Here is a 21,132-nt window from a genome sequence, read left to right on the forward strand (position 1 = left end):
TATCCTTCCCATGGGTTTCTTGACAGTAGAATCCGCAAGATGCAAATTAAGAGAACACTCTTCAATATCATTAAAACCCAGAACAACACATAAAGACTTTGGAATTGCGGAAACACTAGCACCCAAATCACACAAAGCATTGCATTCATAGTTTTTGATTTTGATTTTGATAGTAGGTTCCCAGTCATCATGAAGCTTTCTAGGGATAGAGACTTCCAATTCAAGTTTCTCTTCAAGAGATTTTATCATAGCTTCGACGATATGATCGGTAAAGGCCTTGTTTTGGCTATAAGCGTGTGGAGAGTTTAGCATGGATTGCATCAAGGAAATGCATTCAATGAAGGAGCAAATATCATAATTGAATTCCTTGAAATCCAAAGTAGTAATTTCATTACTACTCAAAGTTTTAATATCTTCTACTCCACTTTAAATGCTTTTAGCATCAAGATAGGTGGACTCCGAATCATTGGGGCGTTTTTCAACCAAAGTGGATTCATATCCAGCCCCATCATCATTAGGTTTGACACAAGAAAACAAAGATTCAATGGGATTCACACCAAGCACTTTAAGATCTTCGTGATTCTTATCACGAGAACACGCCTTTTTAAGCCATTCATGTCTAACACGAATTTGGGAGGTTCTTTCTTTGCTCTCACTCATGGAAACATGCATTGCTTTCAAAGTTTCATCCATATTGATCTTGGGAGGAGCACATCTAACTTTCAAAGAATCAATATCACTAGACATTCTATCAACGCTCTTAGCCAAATCGTCAATTTTGAGTAGTTTTTCCTCTGTGGACGCATTGAAAATCTTTTGCGAGTTGATAAACTCTTTGATATTACTCTCTAGATCAGAGGGTAATCTATTGTAATTTCCATGAGTATTGTTGTAGGAATTGCCAAAGTTATTAGAGGGGTTACTAGGAAAAGGCCTAGGAACATAGTTTCCTCTAAAAGCATTATTGTTGCCAAAATTATTCCTACCAACAAAATTAACGTCCAAGCTAACGTTACTACTCTCAATCAAGGAAGACAAGGGCATATCATTAGGATCTAAAGGAGCACTTCTACTAGCAACCAAATTCATCAACTCATCCATCTTAGCACTCAACGAGTTAATTTCTTCTATAGCGTGTACCTTCTTACTAGTAGGTGACCTTTCAGTGTGCCACTAAGAGTAGTTCGTCATGATATTGTCTAGGAGTTTTGTGGCTTCTCCTAACGTGATTTCCATGAACGTTCCACGTGAGGCGGAGTCCAAGATATTTCTAGAAGCGAAATTCAAGCCAGCGTAGAAGATTTGTATAATCATCCAAAGACTCAAGCCATGAGCGGGACAATTTCTAATCATCAATTTCATTCTCTCCCAAGATTGTGCAACATGTTCATGATCAAGTTGCTTAAAATTCATGATATCATTACGGAGAGAGATAATCTTAGCCGGCGGAAAATACTTGGATATATAAGCATCTTTGCACTTATCCCAAGAATCAATACTATTTTTGGGCAAAGACGAAAACCAAGTTTTTGCTCGATCTCACAACGAGAAAGGAAAAAAGCTTCAATTTAATCACATCATTATCCACATCTTTCTTCTTTTGCATATCGCAAAGTTCTATGAAGGTATTAAGATGGGATGCGGCATCTTCACTAGGAAGGCCGGAAAATTGCTCTTTCATAACAAGATTCAGCAAAGCGGCATTGATTTCGTATGACTCCGCACTAGTGGCAGGAGCAATCGGAGTACTAATAAAATCATTATTATCAGTATTCGAGAAGTCACAAAGTTTGGTGTTTTCAGTCATGGTGACTTCAGCAAGCAAGCAAGCACACAAGCGAACAAAGAGCAAGCGAGAGAAAAGGGCGAACGAAAAAGGCAAACGAAAAAGAGGAAAACGAAGAAAAGGGCAAATCTTTTTGTAATTTTTGTTTTTCAGAAGTGGGGGAGAGGAAAACGAGAGGCAAAAGAGTAAATGCAAGAGATGAGTTCGCGACACTTACTTGGATGAGTTCTTGACTTGATCCTTCCCGGCAACGGCGCCAGAAATCCTTCTGCTACGTCGACCGAAACCTTCTGTCGTCTCTTGAGCTTGCGTTGGTTTTTCCCTTGAAGAGGAAAGGGTGATGCACCACAGGAGTAGTAAATATTTCCCTCAATTTGAGAACCAAGGTATCAATCCAGTAGGAGAATCTCGTCAAGTCCAGCGTACCTGCACAAACACAAAGAGCTTGCACCCAACGCTATAAAGGGGTTTTCAATCCCTTCAAGATTGATTGCAAAGTGAGATATGAAGGCAGAAAGTGCAACGAAGTAAAAGAGTAAGGCTGAAAATATGGTGTGAAGTAGACCCGAGGGCCATGGTGTTCACTAGAGGCTTCTCTCAAAATAGCAAATATTACGGTGGGTGAACAAATTACTGTCGAGCAATTGATAGAACCGCGCAAAGTCATGACGATATCTAAGGCAATGATCATACATATAGGCATCACGTCCGAGACACGTAGACCGATACTTTCTGCATCTACTACTATTACTCCACACATCGACCGCTATCCAGCATGCATCTAGTGTATTGAATTCATGACGAACAGAGTAATGCCTTAAGCAAGATGACATGATGTAGAGGGACAATCTCAAACCAATGATTGAAACCCCATCTTTTTACCCGTGATGGAAACAACACAATGCGTGCCTCGCTACCCCTTCTGTCACTGGGTGAGGTCACCGCACGGTATGAACCCAAAACCAAGCACTTCTCCCATTGCAAGAATCATAGATCAAGCTGGCCAAACAAAACCCACAACTCGAAGAGATTTACAAGGATATGAAATCATGCATATAAGAGATCAGAAGAAACTCAAATAAGATTCATAGATAATCTGATCATAAATCCACAATTCATCGGATCTCGACAAACACACCGCAAAAGAAGATTACATCGGATAGATCTCCATGAAGATCATGGAGAACTTTGTATTGAAGATCCAAGAGAGAGAAGAAGACATCTAGCTACTAGCTATGGACCCGTAGGTCTATGGTGAACTACTCACGCATCATCGGAGAGGTCATGGTGTTGATGAAGAAGCCCTCCGTATCCGAATCCCCCCTCCGGCGGGGCACCAAAATGTGCCCCTGATGGGATCTTGCGGAGAAAGAAGCTTGCGGTGGCGGAAAAGTACTTTCGATGATCTCCTGATTTTTTCTGGATTTTTTGGGAATATATAGGCGAAATACCTAGGGCAGAGGTGGCCTAGGCAGCCCACAAGCCTGGGAGGCGCGCCCCCTGGTCACGGCTAGGGGGCTTGTGGGGTCCCTGGTGGCCCCCAGCCTTGGTTCTCAAGTTCCCCGATCTTCTTCTGTTTCAGAAAAAAATCTTTTTGGAAGTTTCGTTCCGTTTGGACTCCGTTTAAAATCCTCCTCTGAAAAGGGTCAAAAACACGGAAAAGACAGGAAATGGCACTTGGCACTGAGTTAATAAGTTAGTCCCAAAAAAGATATAAAAGGCATACAAAACATCCAAAGTTTGACAGGATAATAGCATGAAACCATCAAAAATTATAGATACGTTGGAGACGTATCACGCACCTGTCAAGTTCATCCCTCACCTCTCATGTGCCTAGGCAGGGATAGAGGTGGACTCTAGTGGAGATTCCCGGTGACAGAGGCGATCACTCGGGGCGCTCCTCACATGGAGACGCCCGGGAGGAGATGCAGCATCCATTTTGGGGGCTTAGGGACGCGGCGGAGCTCGAGGGCGAGCATCCCTTCATCCATGGCGGAGGGTAGCTTTGGGTTAGATGGGGTTCAAGCTAGGATGGCTCTAGGTCGGGTCTGAGAGGTGAGGTGGCTCCGTGGGGTCGAGGGGAGTCGAGGGGCGGCTCAAGTGGGGCTAGGGTGCTTCGCCTTGGCTGAATTTGACCAAAACGCAGCGGCGGTCGAATTCACCGGAGTTGGGGAAGATGAAGGCCCTGGCCAAAATTGGAGGAAGGGGAGGTATCCTATGGCTGTGTAGATGAGGTTGTCGTCGCTAGTAGAGCTCGGGGTGCCTTTTATAGAGCCTCGAGGTCGGTTCCGAGGTGGTGGCGATAAGATCACCGGCCGGCCACTTCTGTAGCTGCAGGGGAACGTGGCGGTGCAGGAGGTGGTCAAAGGAGGTCCTGGCTGGTGGTTTGGCTAGCGGACGAGAGGGCATCGGCCGTAGGGGTGAGCTGGCGAGTAGTTGTGGTGTGGGGTGGTGCTACATCGCCTTGGCAGGAGCTACTCGCATCGGCGGCCAGCATGGCGGCAGTGGCTCAGGCACGCAGCGAGGGGGGTTGGTAGTGCTAGAAGAGGCAGGTTGAAGGCTACCACTGTATGGGGGGCCACTGGAGCAGTGCACGTGGGCGTGGCGACTCCCTGCATGACACGTGCAAAACGCGCGCTCCGGGCGTGCTCTCGGCACGCATGGGAGGTGTTCGACAAAATGTTGATGCATGCCAGAGGCGTCCACTGCCTATGAGACTTCACATGACTAGGTGGGAGAGCTAAATGGGGCTGAGGGACATGCTGGTATGGTCGGGGAGGCAAGTTCCCAATGCAGACATAGAACCATGTCAATTTAGGTCATGCGCCTCAAGTGTTTGGTAAAATGCGAGGGGCCTCTTGGTGGTCATTCTAGCCAGCAAATTTTCCAGGTTGAGGTCTCTTTGGATGCCTACAAGGATGACATAGTTAGTTTTTGAAAAGTAGAAACTTTGTTAGTGCACTAATTTGAGAAAAACAATTTTGGGTAGCAACTTAGGAAGATCAAAATAGGGGATTAATATATCCATATAGGGCTGATCTCCTGGAATTAAGAGTTTGGTAGGGCCCTCTATGGATAGTAAAAAATTCAAAAGATTTGGACTAGAAAACAATAGGGTTGCAATGCAAACTGCTAAACTGGTCCAGAATATGAGAGAGGATGAGGTGCTCAAAATTTTCAAAGGACCAAGGTGCATCTTTGCATAAAACTGATTTATATGAACTCCTTGACAACTCCAATTTTTTGTAGAATTTTTGAAATAGTATATCAAGGGGTTCTAGTACAAAGTACCAAATTGGACCAGAATAGAAAAGAAGAGAATGTGCTCACTTTTTCCAAAATACTTTGCTAGGTTTTTGTATAAAATTGATCCACGAACATCATAGGTCATCCACAACTTTTTGTGAAATTTTCAAATGAAGTTACCAAATTGTTGCAGTTCAAATTGGGCCCTTAAGGAAACTAAAAGACAAAATTTGAATAAATGAGACTTAAAAGAAAATATTTATATAAAGGCCTTCACTGGATTTGGAAATGAAGGTGAAAATATTTGAGGCAAGCACTCAAGTCATAACATGATTTTCAAAAGCTCTTACTTAAGGAATAAAATTCTATAATCCAAACAAAAGAAGGGATCTGAAATCAATAGGAAACCCAACAATAAAAATATAAATAATCATGGCCAAGTTTTAATAAATAAAATCATGGCTAAATTTTTGGGGTGTTACATACCATCCAAAATGGTTTCATCGGATTTGGTTTTTGCTGGAACCCGCTTCAAAAAATGCTACCACCGACTTTTTTGGTTAAGGTCGTCCATGGTGAGACGAGGCGGAAACGAGGGGGCTGCGACATTTTTGTTATAACCGTAAACGGCGATTGCTATAACCAACCGTAGAATTTGCTGCGACGGCAATTGATTTTGCTGGAACCGGTCGAAGTATAGATTTTTGTTGCTCCTATCCAGCGGGGCGAGCGCCCACGACGTGTTGTGCCTGCGAGCCGGCAGGCGGCCACGGTGAGCCCGCGGGGGACGTGGTGGGGGCGACGAGCAAACCACGCGGGATATGATGGATCTGAGGCGCGGAAGAAGAAAGGATACTCTGGAGGGGGAGGGGGCAGCTCGCTGAATCGTGTGGTCCTAAAGACGTTAATCATATGGTTGTGTGGCGTTCGGTCGAAACGCCTAGCAGTGTCCTATGAACAATGAATAAATGAGCGACGTTTCCCTCAAAAAGAAAAGGACATACATCCGACACGTCTATTTTTTAGGGATCCAGACACGTTTATACATTTGTGGACCTCGGGGCGACGACGCAATGGTCCGAAGGGACAATGCGGCGGCATCATGTGGCTCAATCGGCGGTAGGCGCATGCTCGGGGACGTGCTTGGCGAAGACATGCGCGTGATTGGTTGATTAGAACGACGGTAGCGCTATATGCGCCACAGCGAGGATGATGCGCAAATCGGAATCGATAGCTACGTTGTTGATGATGTTCCGGGCGGTGATGGCGAAGACGGGCCGGCAATGGAGACCATGCCGGCGAGCGGCTCTCGCCCGACAACGACGCATGAAGGCGTCCCTTGGACTTGTGGAGCCATTTTTCCTAGCTACTGCAGGTCCTGAAATTGCGGAGCTCTTTGCATGTCGTCGAGGTATTCTACTTGCGCAGGAACTAAACATCCACAATGTGGTGCTGGAGATGTACTCAGGCCAACTCCACCGCGCGACCCCAAACGGACGTCTGTTTTGCCCGGATTCTGTCCGTTTGGGTAGGGAGACGGGGTCGTGTCCGACCCTGTCCTGGGATGCGCTGGCCGTGCGCCCAGCGTGCGGCCGCATCCTTTTGCCCCATCTTGTCTGCCAAGGCCTAAAATGCCCATATTTTCGTATCAAAACAAGTTTGCACACCAACCCAAATCAAAATTGTCTCTAAATAAAATAGTTTTACAACCAAATTGAAATTGTCTCTAAATAAAATAGTTTTACATCTATTGGTTGTCAATATGTTCCCACGTGTGCTCAACCAAGTCATTTTGAAGATTCAAATGAGTGTGCCAATCACGCATCTCACGATGGAACTGGACAAATTGTTGAAACGTGACCGGTTCTTGGTGCAGGGGCTCAACATTTTCACCTTGAAAATCAAATCCTTGGTCGAAGATACTGTCATCACGCTCGTCCTCGACGATCATGTTGTGCATGATCACACAAGTAGTCATCACCTCCCAAAGCTTCCTTTCATCCCATGATAGTGCAGGGTTTCGAACGATACCCCATCAGGATTGAAGCACACCAAAAGCACGTTCCACATCCTTTCTAGCACTCTCTTGCATTTGGGAAAATTTCTTTCTCTTCTCATCTTAGGGGTCTGAGATTGTCTTCACAAAAGTTGACCACTCAGGATATATACCATCAGCTAGATAGTATCCCGTGTTGTACTGGTGACCGTTGATCTCAAAGTTGATAGGGGGAGTGGCCTTCTGCAAGCCTTGCGAAGACTGGAGAACGCTGCAGCATGTTGATATCATTGTGAGAACCTGTCATGCCAAAGAAAGAATGACATATCCAAAGATCCTGCGAAGCCACCGCTTCTAATATGACAGTGCACGCTTTGACATGCCCCTTGTACTGGCCCTACCAAGCAAATGGACATTTCTTCCACTCCCAGTGCATACAATCTATGCTGCCAAGCGTGCCTGGAAAGCCTCTAGATGCGTTGGTCGCCAACAATCTCTCTGTATCAGCGGCAGTTGGCTGCCTCAAGTACTCAAGGCCAAACACCTCGATCACAGCCTGGCAAAACTTGTACATTGACATGAGACATGTTGTCTCACTCATACGCACATACTCATCCACCAGATCGCCTGGAATTCCATATGCAAGCATTCGGATGGTCGCGGTGCATTTCTGGTAAGAGGAGAATCCTAGCTTGCCAACGGCATCCGTCTTGCACTCGAAGTATGGGTCATGAGCAACCACTCCCTCTTGGATACGATTGAACACATGCCTTGCCATAAGAAAACGGCGACGGAATTTATCCGGCTTGAAGAGCGGTGTGCTCGCAAAGTAATCGACATAGAGCAGAGCTCGACCTTTCTCCGTGTTGCGGTTCAGGTTCGGAGCACGACCAGGGAGTGACCCCCTGTACCGAGGAAGCTGTCATTGAATGTGGTCGTGAACCATCACTTCAGCCACCACAATATCTTCATCATCGAACGACGAATCGTCCGATGAATAGATGAAGTGGTGGAAGAAAAACTCATCACCACTGTCCATACCTTTGCGGGCAAAGTGTCGAACACCTTGCACTCGTGGTGGCAAAGAGGCCGCGATGGTCACCTCGATGCAGGGGTGGTTGGTGGCCGGCTACTGGCCGCTCTGGAGCACTCGTCGAAAGTTGTCGCGGCCGCCTGTGGTACGTCGCCTGCGGCCGTATCCACTCTGCCGCCGGCTACGACGACGGTCAAACCTTCTCCGATCGACGCCCAAACTACGATGAAAGCGCGGGCGTGGTGGCGGCCATGGCCAGACGGGGTTTGCTATGGACGGTCGGGGGATGAGGTGGCCGGAGAATAGCGGCGGCGCCGTCGACGGGGCGGGGCGGGAGAGGGGGTGGAGGCGTTGGAATTTTTGGGAATGCTTGTGTCCCCGACACGCGGGCCACGCACGGACAAGGGCGTGCGGCGAGCGCATCCGCGCGATGTCCGTTTTTCCCAAACCGAACGCAAGTTTGAGACTTTGGGCTGAGGATGGGTCGAAAACGGATGAAATCCGAACATTTGTCTGTATGGGTCCGCGCGTTGGGTCGTGGTATTCGTCTGTTCTACTCCGAACGAACGCGTGCAAACAAGATGATGTCGCGTGATGGAGTTGGCCTCACAAACGGTTGTGGGAAAGATCGTCAGTCAACAAAGGGACTTATCGGCGGACGGACAAGTTGTTCGAAAAATCAAGGAACTGCTCTCTCAATTTCAAGTCTCTAAGAGTTGTACGGGTTGCTGTAAGTCGTCGTGTAAAACGTGGTTTCATGTGACTCGTAGCTCGAAGATTACGTGCAGAGGGGGCTATGAACAATGAATAAATGAGCAACATTTCCCTCAAAAAGAAAAGGACATACGTCAGACACGTCTGTTTCTTTAGGGATCCAGACACGTTTATACGTTTGTGGGAGCTAATACTAGTACACTACATGGGATGGGATTAGAAAAAGGAAAAAGAAAGTTGGTGCGGTCAGCACTGAGCTTGTCCCCCTTTGTCTGCTTCCCCGGAGAGTGGCTTGCTCTTGATCTCTCCTACGTGCCCCGCTGCCACCCCAATCACTCGCCGCCCCATCCCCTCCACAGACCCCGCCCTTCTTTTCTTCTTCAACTAACTCCTCCGTTTCTCCAACCAAAGGCATCCATCCGCGCCACTTCCTTCTCCAGCAATGTCCATTCCCGCCCTCCGCTCCTTCCCCGCCGTCTACGGCGTGAAGCCGGCCGGCCGCCTGGTCCGACACCATTCCCGGCTCGGCGGCGGCCTCCGGGCCAGCTCCGTCGCTGTGAACGGGGAGGTGGGGCCGAGAACCAAGGGCGGGAAGAAGGAAGAACCGGCGAAGGAGGAGGACAGAGGGCTGGAGCCCCTCTACGACGATGGGTTCGGGGGCGTGACCGTCAAGGACTACTTCGCGGCCGCCAGGGCCCTGTGCAAGGACGACGGAGGGCCGCCGCGGTGGTTTTGCCCCGTGGAGTCAGGCCAGCCGGCGGTGGAGGACGCGCCCCTGCTGCTCTTCTTGCCAGGTTGGTCGTCCAATCTCTCGCAATAAACAACTTCTCCATTCAGGTTGGTCACTGCATGATGGAGGCAGCTCATCAGCGCGAGATCACCTCCATGTTTGCGGTGACCTGAATGGCTAAATGGAGAGTTTGCTTCTGTTCTAAGAGTGTGCTTCGAATTGACTGGACTGCAGGAACTGACGGTGTTGGGATGGGACTCATTTTGCACCACAAGTCTTTGGGCAAGTGAGTATGCTGTTGTATTCAACATACAGTATATACTTTATCTCTGCTATCACCTTTAGCGAAATACTATTGCCGGCCAAGCAGGAAAAGCCTGCTTTCAGCGTTACTACTAGTGTGCTAGTCTCCATGAAGTCATTATTTATCAAATTAATCAGGGCTAAAACAGTAGGGACGCAAACACACAACAAGCCTAGATATAATAAGAATATTAAAAGTCAAATATATGCCGATATCAAATGAGATGTACATAAATTAGACTTTTAGAACACCTATATGCGGGTTGATGTGAGCATCGCTGAAAAATCATACTCCCTCCGTACCTAAATATAAGTCTTTTAAGATATTTCACTAAGTATCTACATACGGAGCAAAATGAATGAATCTGTACTCTAAATTATATCTATATACATCTGTATGCAGTTCGTTAGTTGAATCTTTAGAAAGACTTATATTTAGAAACAGAGGGAGTACAAGGCAAGCCTTTCCCCACAGTGCAATGCAAAGAGCCCACGTCGAACCTGTACCTTTTGGCGCAAGTGGTTCTGGGTCCGACGTGGCCTCTCCTACCTAAAAGAACATAAATTTTTAATTTATATAAGGATCAAATATAGCTATGTTCACCTTAAATTCTGTCAAAATTTTGTTCTCGATGTAGAATCAACCAATAGATGAAGAAGTGAGAGGGCCATGCATATAGCATTAATATGTTCTCCAATACATAAGTAGATCTTCTTTGGTTGATGTTATTTGCAAGATGAGTTCAATAAACCTGAAAGGAAGGAATAAGCCTACGGAATGTGACCTGCGATATGTTTACATGTTCCTTCTTATTTAGGGGGTGTTTGTTTTCAGGGACTTTTTGGTATAGGGACTAAAAAAGTCTTTTTTAGTCTCATTTGAAACAAACAGGAGGGACTTTTAGAGACTAAAAGAGGGTATTTGGGACTAAAGGAAGAAGTTCGTATGTGAGGGTCTTTTTGTGACTTTTTTGACACTTTTTCCAACAGTGTCCTTACTTTTAGCATGTCATTTAATAATTCTAGTATATTACTACGGGTAACATTGTCTTTTTACATGTCATTTAATGACCTCTAGTCCCTGTTTAGTCCATAAAAATAAACGGATAGGGACTAGAGACTTTTTAACTGGGACTAAAAAAGTCCTAGAACTCTTGAAACAAACAGTGCCTTAGTCTAAAACTGCCCAATGTGACAAAGTAGTCTGCCTCCTTTTGTTTGTCGTTTTCTACTTTCAAGTCTAATAAAACCTCATGTTTCTCGTTTGCAGGGCCTTCGAAGTTCGTTGTTTGCATATACCAGTAAATGATCGTACACCATTTGAAGGTATGACTTGTCGTTATTCGGCTTCACTATTATTCCCTCAGTCCTAAAATAACTCTTTCAAGTTTAGTATAACTTTGTATTAGAGCTAGTATAAAGTTGACACTTATTTTAAGACGAAGGGAGTACTATTCTTTACTTGGATAATCATCGACATACCAACTTTTCTCTGCAACTATTTTCTAAATAACAACTCACAACAAAGTGGAACATAGAAAATATGCAGCGATTCTAGAGATATATGTATCTCATTAGGACTACAGTTTCATCCAGGTCTAACTTCAGAAATTTGCACAAGTTTTTCTTCCAATAATGAAACTTTTACTCCCTCCGTCACGGTTTAAAAGGCGTGTTTGGAAATTCTCTGGAAGTGGTCATTGATTGGTTGTCACATGGGATAAAAAATAGCATTCACACTACGCGTGCATATAAAAATAGTACAATGGAGTACTAATTAGCTGCTAGGAGTAAATGCAATGCGCCTTAAACCTTATCTATTATGAAAATGCACGTAAGTTTAATTAAACCTTCTAAACCGTGATGGAGGTAGTATTACCCACGTCCACATCATCGATGCATACAACCGCAACTATTACATCATTTATTACAAAAATTCACCAGACAATTGCCTGACCAGGAAAAGAGAAAGACCAAAACATCAATACATCCCAACCACAGTTGGTACATGGTAGAAACATGCCAACGAAGAAAACTCTAAAAACTAAGGAGCCTATCAGTGGCACGCCATACAAACCAGCGCCTATTAGTGGTAATGCATTCGAGCTGCTTGGCGCCAACCTCCATCGGCTCCTTGTGCTGCACCCTCTGTAATAACGCCCATGGCACATGCATACAAGATTGAATTTCATTTGTGTCAACAAAGAACATCGTTTCTGCATAGACGAATAGACCAATACAGTGCTGCAACCCCGACCAAAATCAGTGGTCTTAGAGATTCATCAACTCCCACAATCAAGACCCAAAAGTATGATAAATACTTCAAAGTGTTGTGATATTAAAGGCCAAGTACACAGTGCACCAAGCTATATGTGACAAACCACAATAAAAGAAAAGATGTTGTATAGTTTTCAACCAGTAAAAAAAGCTACAACGTGTATCCCCCTGCCATTTCCGCTTAATCAAATTGTCCTTTTATAAGAACGACTTTTGTGCAGAGAAACGAGAGGAATACTTTAGTTTTTAAAGCTAGTTTCAGACGCCATAACTTGATCTAAAACTGACCAGCATATCCACTAATGCCGAATACATTGAGTGTACAGAAAACACCCAATGGTGTGAAGATCCCAGTCCTGCTCCTGAGTTAGTTGCACCCCTGCACTCTCAGTATGATCTCATTCCAGTCTACTGAATTGACCAGCAAGTTCTCCACTCCGAGGACTGAGGCAACGGTGGTATCCTTACGAGCAGCCAGTTTCGGTCTGTAAAAAGAGCCAAAAAAAGGCATAATGTTGTCGTCGGGCCACTTTCCATCTCTCGATGCCAGGTGATTCTTGACGGTGTTAAATTATTTTTTTATAAAGAGTATATTAATATTACAAAGATACCAATTACACCCAACCTCTGCAACAACGCAATGCCCTAATGGCATGACGGATGCACACAGCCTAAAAAACGAAGAAGAAGCTAAAAAAGAAAAGTCCCACTACAAAGATTCGCATGAGCATTCACATGCTTGGTCTTCGTATCTGGGATGTCCTTTTGGCGAGGTCTTCTATCCGCCGCACCCCGTTGCCCCTGTGGACCTTTTGGCGAGGTCTTCTATCCGCCGCACCCCGTTGCCCCTGTGGAGCCCTCACCGCAGAAGGATGACTAAAATAAAATTACCGTTTTGAATTATGAAGGAAAATCAGAGATAAGTCCCAAAAGCTTCTATATATTCGTCTAACAGCAATGAATATAACAAATGCTTACAGGGCTACTACAAATTGTTGAACAATCTATCCAATATGAGCATGATTTATCACCAAACAGACCAATATATCTTGTTGGAGATTCCTTTGGTGGATGTCTGGCACTTGCAGCGGCAGCTCGTAATCCAGACATTGATTTGGTCCTCCTACTGGTAAACCCAGGCAAGTGAAAATGTTGTACTTTAGAATGTGATGAGATAGTTCTTCTAAAAAATATACTCCCTCCGTCCCAAAATAAGTGACTCAAAAATGACTCGGTTTTGTACTAACTTTAGTACAAAGTAGAGTCACTTTTGAGTCACTTATTTGGGACGGAGGGAGTATAAAATAACCTGATGTTTCTTTTTTCTGCAGCAACATCATTTGCAAGGACTCCATTGCAGCCAATATTGCCCCTTTTGGAAGCAATGCCAAGCGACCTTCATGTTACAGTTCCGTACCTTCTTAGTTTTGTTATGGGTATGCTTTCTAGCTTGTTAATTACCTGATCTGTACTTTATTCCAGTTGTTCTGTCCATCATTTTTCCAACTGTCTGATCTGATATGCTTGTCACATTTTTTTCTAATTATTTTCATATGAACTAAAGAACTTGGAATACATGTTCTTCAGTTTGAGTTATTGCTTGACAATAAAAGCATATCCAGGCAGAATTTTACCTCGCTGCATGTACTTTTAAAATTTATATCTTGTTCCACTTATTTTTGATGAGCCAAAAATGTTTATGAGCAGCTGACCCTCTGAAGATGGCTATGGTTAGCATTGAGAACAACCTTTCTCCTCCAGAAACTCTTCAAAAGCTGTCAGAAAGTCTCACTTCCTTGCTGCCTTTGCTTTCAGTATGTTTCCATAACTCCTCCTCTTTTTAAGTTTCTCTTCTGTCTATCCCACACACTCATTTTTATGTGACCTCCTATTCAAATATATTGTTATAAACTTCCTAAACGTTACTTGGTCTACTGTTACTCTATCTGCCAATGTTAGTTAAACAGACTTGCTTCCTACTCCCTCCGTTCCTAAATACAAGTCTTTTTAGAGATTCCACTACGACGTAAAATGAGTAATCTATACTCTAAAGTATGTCTATATACATCCGAATCTCTAAAATGACTTGTATTTAGGAACGGAGGGAGTAGATCTTTTTCAGGAGATCTCTACTATAGAAAATGTTTTTGAACGTCTAGAAAAAACATGAGGCTGCAGTTGCTTTTTTTTAGGGAACAATTGCATTTGTTAGAAAGGAAAAGTATTCATTTCATTATGTCACTATTTTCAGAAGTCCTTTTTGTGCTCTTAGTCCTGTGATGAATCATTTATATCCTCTTATATAGCTATTTAATCACCTAGAAATATTTTCTTCTTATTATTTTAGATTTCATCCCTTTCGTTTAACAGCAATTGGCAGATATCATACCAAGGGATGCTCTTTTGTGGAAGCTCAAGCTTCTTAAGTCAGGAGCAGCCTATGCGAACTCTCGTCTTCATGCTGTACAAGCTGAAGTTCTGTTTATTGCCAGGTACTCACTATAATGGTGCCGTCTAAGTTCTCATTCTCTAGTCTCGATTGACATTCTATGTCTAACTGTTTGGTCTGATACTGTCCATATTAATTTATTTAGTGGCAAAGACAATCTTCTTCCGAGTGGAGAAGAGGCGGATCGACTCTTCAAGGCACTGAAAAACTGCAGGGTTCGATACTTCAAGGACAATGGCCATACACTACTCTTGGTACACTCGCAATTCATCAAAAGTTTCGCGGCCAGTCCGATATTTTCATTTATAATATTCATGACAAGCACTGTATTTTCTGGTGTACAATTTCGAAATTCATGTCTTTCTTGCACAGGAGGATGGTGTGAATCTGTTATCTGTTATAAAAGGTGCAAATATGTACCGCCGTGGCAGGCAACGGGACTTTGTGACCGACTACCTTCCCCCTACAATAAGTGAGTTCAAGAAAACATTTGATGAAGACAACAAGTACGTATTCAACTTCTGAGAGTGCTTCCCTATTTGCATAGATCTAGTAAGTGAAAAACCTATAACCTTTTGCAGATTGTTTCACCTTGCACTGAGCCCAGTTATGATGTCTACTCTGGCAAATGGAAAAATTGTCCGTGGCCTCGCTGGTGTTCCTGACCAAGGTCCTGTCTTGTTTGTGGGTTACCATGCACTGATGGGGATCGAGTTAAGCCCATTGTATGAAGAGTTTTTGAAGGAGAAAAACACGATTGTTCGTGGCATGGCTCATCCAATCTTGTTTGGATCAAATTATGAGACCTCGCGCCAGGAGTTGTCTCGGTTTGATACAGTCTCTATGTATGGCGGATTACCAGTCACTCCAATCAATATGTACAGGCTTTTTGAGAGAAATCAATATGTTCTCCTCTATCCTGGTGGTGCTCGGGAAGCTCTACATAGGAAGGTATGCTTAATGTCACCATATCTCTATTAAGCCTTGGCATGGCCATTAGGGGCAGGTTCTGCGAAAACATTATGAGCAGTTTAGGAGATAGTTCTTGGTAAACCATTTCAAAAAAACTCTTGGTAAAGAACTGGTATTAGTCAAATTTGAACTATATTCCTAAAGTTTAGGATAGAATACTACTCTTCCAAAGATGCTCTTAAGAGTTTCACCACACAGAACTATTTTTGTAAACAACTAATTTAGCACATCAGCTTTTGTTATTAGGAGTGTGCTCACATGTACAAAAATAGTATGATCATGGTTAGTGTGTAACTAAGTATTCCACAAGGGCCGCCACTTAAAACACAGACAAAAGAATGGTATTTGAGAGTAAGCCTAGTAGATTTTACGTCCGCCCGCCTTTTCTAATGTAATAATTGAGCTGGGTTTGGCAGGGTGAAGAATACAAGTTGTTTTGGCCAGAACAGCCAGAATTTGTAAGGATGGCGGCAAGGTTTGGTGTTACAGTCGTTCCATTTGGATTTGTCGGAGAAGATGACATTTTAGAGGTAAGTTTCCTAATCCTTATTTTGTTTCTATAGGAAAAATCAACACTGTTAAATATCTATTTCTAAAAATATCGTAAAAAAAAATGCATTCAGATGCCATATCATTTGAAATCTTGACCAGTTGAACTTTTATTTATTTTTTCGATAATGGACGCCTTATTGCCCCGGCCCCTCCATCATAGATGCAGAGACTAACAAACCTATCAATGGCACGCCATCCAAACCGGGACATAAACCCCTTGGTAATACATTCAAGCCGCTTGGCTCCAAGCTCCATAGGTTCCTTGAGCTGCGCCTTCTGTAACAACGGACATGACTACATCCAACTCGCACACGAGAATAACACCTGCTTACATGATTGAACTTCTTGTTGTCACAAACATCATAATGAAAAGGCAGCGCTCCTATTGGTTGCTCGAAAAAACATAATTTATGCATAGCTAACAACAACAACAACAAAGTCTTTAGTCCCAAACAAGTTGGGGTAGGCTAGAGGTGAAACCCATAAGATCTCGTGACCAACTGGCACATGGATAGCAAGCTTCCACGCACCCCTGTCCATGGCTAGTTCTTTGGTGATGCTCCAATCCTTTAGATCTTCCTTTACGGACTCTTCCCATGTCAAGTTCGGTCTACCCCGACCTTTTTTGACATTATCAGCATGCTTTAGCCATCCGCTATGCACTAGGGCTTCTGGAGGCCTGCGCTGAATATGCCCAAACCATCTCAGACGATGTTGGACAAGCTTCTCTTCAATTGGCGCTACCCCAACTCTATCTCATATATCATCATTCCGGATTCGGTCCTTCTTTGTGGCGCCACACATCCATCTCAACATGCGCATCTCCGCCACACCTAGCTGTTGCACATGTCGCCTTTTAGTCGGCCAACACTCAGTGCCATACAACATTGCGGGTCGAACCGTCGTCCTATAGAACTTGCCTTTTAGCTTTTGTGGTACCCTCATGTAACAGAGAATGCCAGAAGATTGGCGCCACTTCATCCATCCAGCTTCAGTTTGATGGTTCACATCTTCATCGATATCCCCATCCTTCTGCAACATTGACCCCAAATAACGAAAGGTGTCCTTTTGAGGTATCACCTTCCCATCAAGGCTAACACCCCCCTCTTCCTCGTGCTTAGTAGTACTGAAAGCGCACCTCGTGTACTCGGTCTTAGTCCTACTAAGTCTAAAACCTTTCGATTCCAAGGTTTGCCTCCATAACTCCAACTTCCTGTTGACCCCTGTCCGACTATCATCGACTAGCACCACATCGTCCGCAAAGAGCATACACCATGGGATATCTCCTTGTATATCCCTTGTGACCTCATCCATCACCAAGGCAAAAAGATAAGGGCTCAAAGCTAACCCCTGATGGAGTCCTATCTTAATCGGAAAGTCATCAGTGTCGCCATCACTTGTTCGAACACTTGTCACAACATTATCGTACATGTCCTTGATGAGGGCAATGTACTTTGCCGGGACTTTATGTTTCTCCAAGGCCCACCACATAACATTCTGCGGTATCTTATCATAGGCCTTCTCCAAGTCAATGAACACCATATGCAAGTCCTTCTTATGCTCCCTATATCTCTCAATAAGTTGTCGTACCAAGAAAATGGCTTCCATGGTCGACCTCCCAGGCATTAAACCAAACTGATTTTTGGTCACGCTTGTCATTCTTTTTAAGCGGTGCTCAATGACTCTTCCGTAGCTTCATTGTATGGCTCATCAATTTAATTCCACGGTAATTAGTACAACTCTGAACACCCCCCTTGTTCTTGAAGATTGGTACTAATATACTCCGTCTCCATTCTTCTGGCATTTTGTTTTCCCGAAAAATGAGGTTCAAAAGTTTGGCTAGCCATACTATCGCTATGTCCCCGAGGCCTCTCCACACCTCAATGGGGATACAATCAGGGCCCATCGCCTTGCCTCCTTTCATCCTCTTTAAAGCTTCCTTGACCTCCGACTCCTGGGTTCGCCGCACAAAACGCCTACTAGTATCATCAAAGGAGTCGTCCAGATCAATGGTAGAGCTCTCACTCTCCCCATTGAACAGCTTGTCAAAGTACTCACGCCATCTATGCTTAATCTCCTCGTTCTTCACCAGGAGTTGCTCTGCTCCGCCTTTGATGCACTTGATTTGGTCAACATCCTTCGTCTTCCTCTCTCGAATCTTGGCCATCTTACAAATGTCCCTTTCGCCTTCCTTCGTGTCTAACCGTTGGTAGAGGTCCTCATATGCTCGACCCCTTGCTTCACTCACAGCTCACTTTGCGGCCTTCTTTGTGATCTTGTACTTCTCTATGTTGTCTACGCTCCTATCCAGATATAGGCGTCTGAAACAATCTTTCTTCTCCTTATTTGCCTTTTGGACAATCTTTAGGTTCTCTTCTACTTCCCCTGGACACTCTAAACTCCTCTGAGGCCACCTTACGAATGCAAGTCGCCATCTTCATCCACATGTTGTCTGCATCACCTCCTTCCTCCCAAGGGCCCTCCTTAATGACCCTCTCCTTAAACGCCTGAGCTACATCCCCCTTGAGCTTCCACCACTTCGTTCTAGCGACTTCGGCACGCTTGTCACGCTGGACACGAATCCGAAAGCGGAAGTCAGCAACCACAAGCTTATGCTGAGGGACAACACTCTCTCCAGGTATCACCTTACAGTCTAGGCATGCACACCTGTCTTCTCTTCTCGAGAGGATGAAATCAATCTGGCTAGAGTGTTGCCCACTATTGTAAGTCATTAGATGTGATTCTCTCTTCTTAAAGAGGGTGTTAGCTATGATCATGTTGTAGGCTAGCGCAAAGCTTAAGACGTCTTCTCCTTCTTGATTCCTGATGCCATAGCCAAATGCTCCATGTTGTCGTTGTTCTCTTGGACGCAAAGGATATCAACGCCTCTCCTCACCGCTGTGTCAACTACCTCACGAAGCTTACCTGTCAGAGACCCTACGTTCCAGCTAGCTAAGCGGATCCTCCTAGGCTCGGCTAGCTCCCTTACCCTTCGCACTCGTTGAGTCAAATGCGAAGACCCTTGCTCATTTTCCACTACACACGGGCGCCGATGTAGCGCGCCACTATGGATGCGACGACCCGATCCTTGCTCACTTGCGACCGTATCCAGATCACGATACGGCGCGTTACCTAGGGGGTGACGGCCCAGCCCTTGCCCATTTTCCACCACACTCGGGTTCCGATGTGGCGCGTCGCTGAGAGGGTTATGCCCCAAGGAAAATCTTTTGGGTTTCATCTCCATGAGAGTGGCTGAGTTACGTTGGCCCGCCAAGCCTATCACAACCCTCCTCCTTTACCCGGGCTTGGGACCGGCTATGTTGAGACAACATAGGCGGAGTTCATTTATGCATAGCCAAATATACTAAAATACCGCTGTAGCCCCAGCCAAGTTGAGGCCTCCTTTGGTTTTGAGGAATTTCACAGGAATTCTATTAAATATGATTCTTGTAGGAATTTTTTCTTTAGATCCCTTTGGTTCATAGGAATGGATTCCTATTCCTACGTAAGATTGATTCCTATCCTCCACATTTCAAAGGAAAACAAACATGAGCCTAGACTCTATGGAAAAATTCATATGATGTGAACAAACTGAAATCTCTTTTCCTAACCCTACTCATAGGATTTGAGATACATGTCATCTCATTTCCTACAAGTTTCCTATACCTTTTTTTTTAGAATCCTATCCTATGAACCAAAGGAGGCCTGAAATTTTGTAGTCTTCAGAAGTCAACTTATCGATTGCCTAAAGATGGAGGCATGTTCTTTTCAAGAAAAAATAACATGAAAGCATTGGCACAGAAAATGACTTTGAAGATTTACGAAAAGACACAAGCTCTAGATCTCCGCAGGACATGTGTGGTGATAACACATTTGTGACCAAGGTGAAGTAGTGCATTTTGGGGAAAGCTAAACCAAATGTATTTTTGCGTTCTTTCTGCAGTTGGTTCTGGATTACAATGATCAAAAGAACATTCCGTACCTTCGTGAGTGGATAGAGTCAATCAACAAAGACAGCCAGAGAGTGAGGTCAGATTTAATTTCCAAACAAATGAATCAAGTGTTCTGGTCTTACCTTTGTGTGCTTGCTTCCTTGGACTCTTTTTCATTCTGCTGTCAATATTATTCATTTCAGAGATAGCGTCAAAGGAGAGGAAGGGAATCAGGACATGCACATACCTGCTATTATTCCCAAAGTACCCGGACGATTCTACTACCTTTTTGGCAAACCAATCAAAATGGATGGGATGAACAATGTTCTGAGGGATAGGGAGAGCGCAAATGAAGTGTATTTACATATCAAATCAGAAGTCGAGAACGCAATGGCATACTTAAAGAGGAAGAGGGAGGAAGATCCTTACAGGAGTATAGCCCAGCGTGCTGTGTACCAGGCAACTCAGGGTACTTCTGCTCAAGTCCCAACTTTTGAACCATGAAGACTAGGTGCAAGTATATTCCTGTGATAGCGTGACTGCACATTGGCAGATAGAAGAAATCCATTATAGCAGAGTATAACACAGTACATAGTGTGTAGCTAACAAATGTATCTGAATACTTTATGTTTTCAATGTACATGCTACTTACTCACAGATGGTGATTGATTAACACCAAAATGTTACTGATTATTTGATACTTGTTCACAATAAAGGGTCTCTTTTATCTCTGTACTAGTATGTAGTCAATGTGAAAACACACCACCTAAAGTGACAGGTGCATCAGATGTGTTCACTTTTGCGACAACTTCTTTTAGGAGAAGATGTTATACTGTTTACCAACAATTTTTTTTAAAGCACTGCTAGGCGTGCGCTTAACCATGCCTAGGCGCTAGGCGACAGCAGAACGCTTAGCCTTGAGGGCTGGTAGGCAGAGGCAAAATAGGAATTTAGACCTATGGATTTTTTGAACATGCTGGCTACCTGGCATGTTTTGAAAAGATTTCACATGTAGGTGGTTTGACACAGTAAGATGCCATAGATTTCAAAGGGAAAAAACATGCAAGTTACTGCAATTACTTCAGAGAACTCCTTGGGACTTCCACTGTTCCACACTTCAACGTTTCTACCTTATTGCATGG

General features: G+C 44.3%; 1 protein-coding gene across 1 annotated transcript; it reads left to right on the forward strand.

The window, feature by feature from the left end:
- The first annotated feature begins 9,111 nt into the window (after positions 1 to 9,111).
- On the forward strand, positions 9,112 to 20,725 carry LOC123430611 (acyltransferase-like protein At1g54570, chloroplastic). The gene is made up of 13 exons (XM_045114465.1): positions 9,112 to 9,569; positions 9,740 to 9,791; positions 11,079 to 11,134; positions 13,066 to 13,224; positions 13,417 to 13,521; positions 13,793 to 13,899; positions 14,456 to 14,577; positions 14,680 to 14,788; positions 14,907 to 15,040; positions 15,116 to 15,485; positions 15,923 to 16,036; positions 20,002 to 20,087; positions 20,194 to 20,725. Exons 1-13 carry the CDS (start codon positions 9,218 to 9,220, stop codon positions 20,492 to 20,494), a joined length of 2,067 nt encoding a protein of 688 aa, XP_044970400.1. The 5' UTR covers positions 9,112 to 9,217; the 3' UTR covers positions 20,495 to 20,725.
- The last annotated feature ends 407 nt before the right edge of the window (positions 20,726 to 21,132 follow it).

This window comes from Hordeum vulgare, chromosome 1H (genome assembly GCF_904849725.1).
Source record: "Hordeum vulgare subsp. vulgare chromosome 1H, MorexV3_pseudomolecules_assembly, whole genome shotgun sequence".
NCBI classification, from domain to species: domain Eukaryota; kingdom Viridiplantae; phylum Streptophyta; class Magnoliopsida; order Poales; family Poaceae; genus Hordeum; species Hordeum vulgare.

Coding starts and splice junctions, on each gene's coding strand:
- LOC123430611 (XM_045114465.1), top strand. CDS start 9,218: ATGTCCATTCCCGCCCTCCGCTCCTTCCCCGCCGTCTACGGCGTGAAG. Junction 9,570..9,739: donor CCTGCTGCTCTTCTTGCCAG/GTTGGTCGTCCA, acceptor ACTGGACTGCAG/GAACTGACGGTGTTGGGATG. Junction 13,900..14,455: donor CCTTGCTGCCTTTGCTTTCA/GTATGTTTCCAT, acceptor TTCGTTTAACAG/CAATTGGCAGATATCATACC.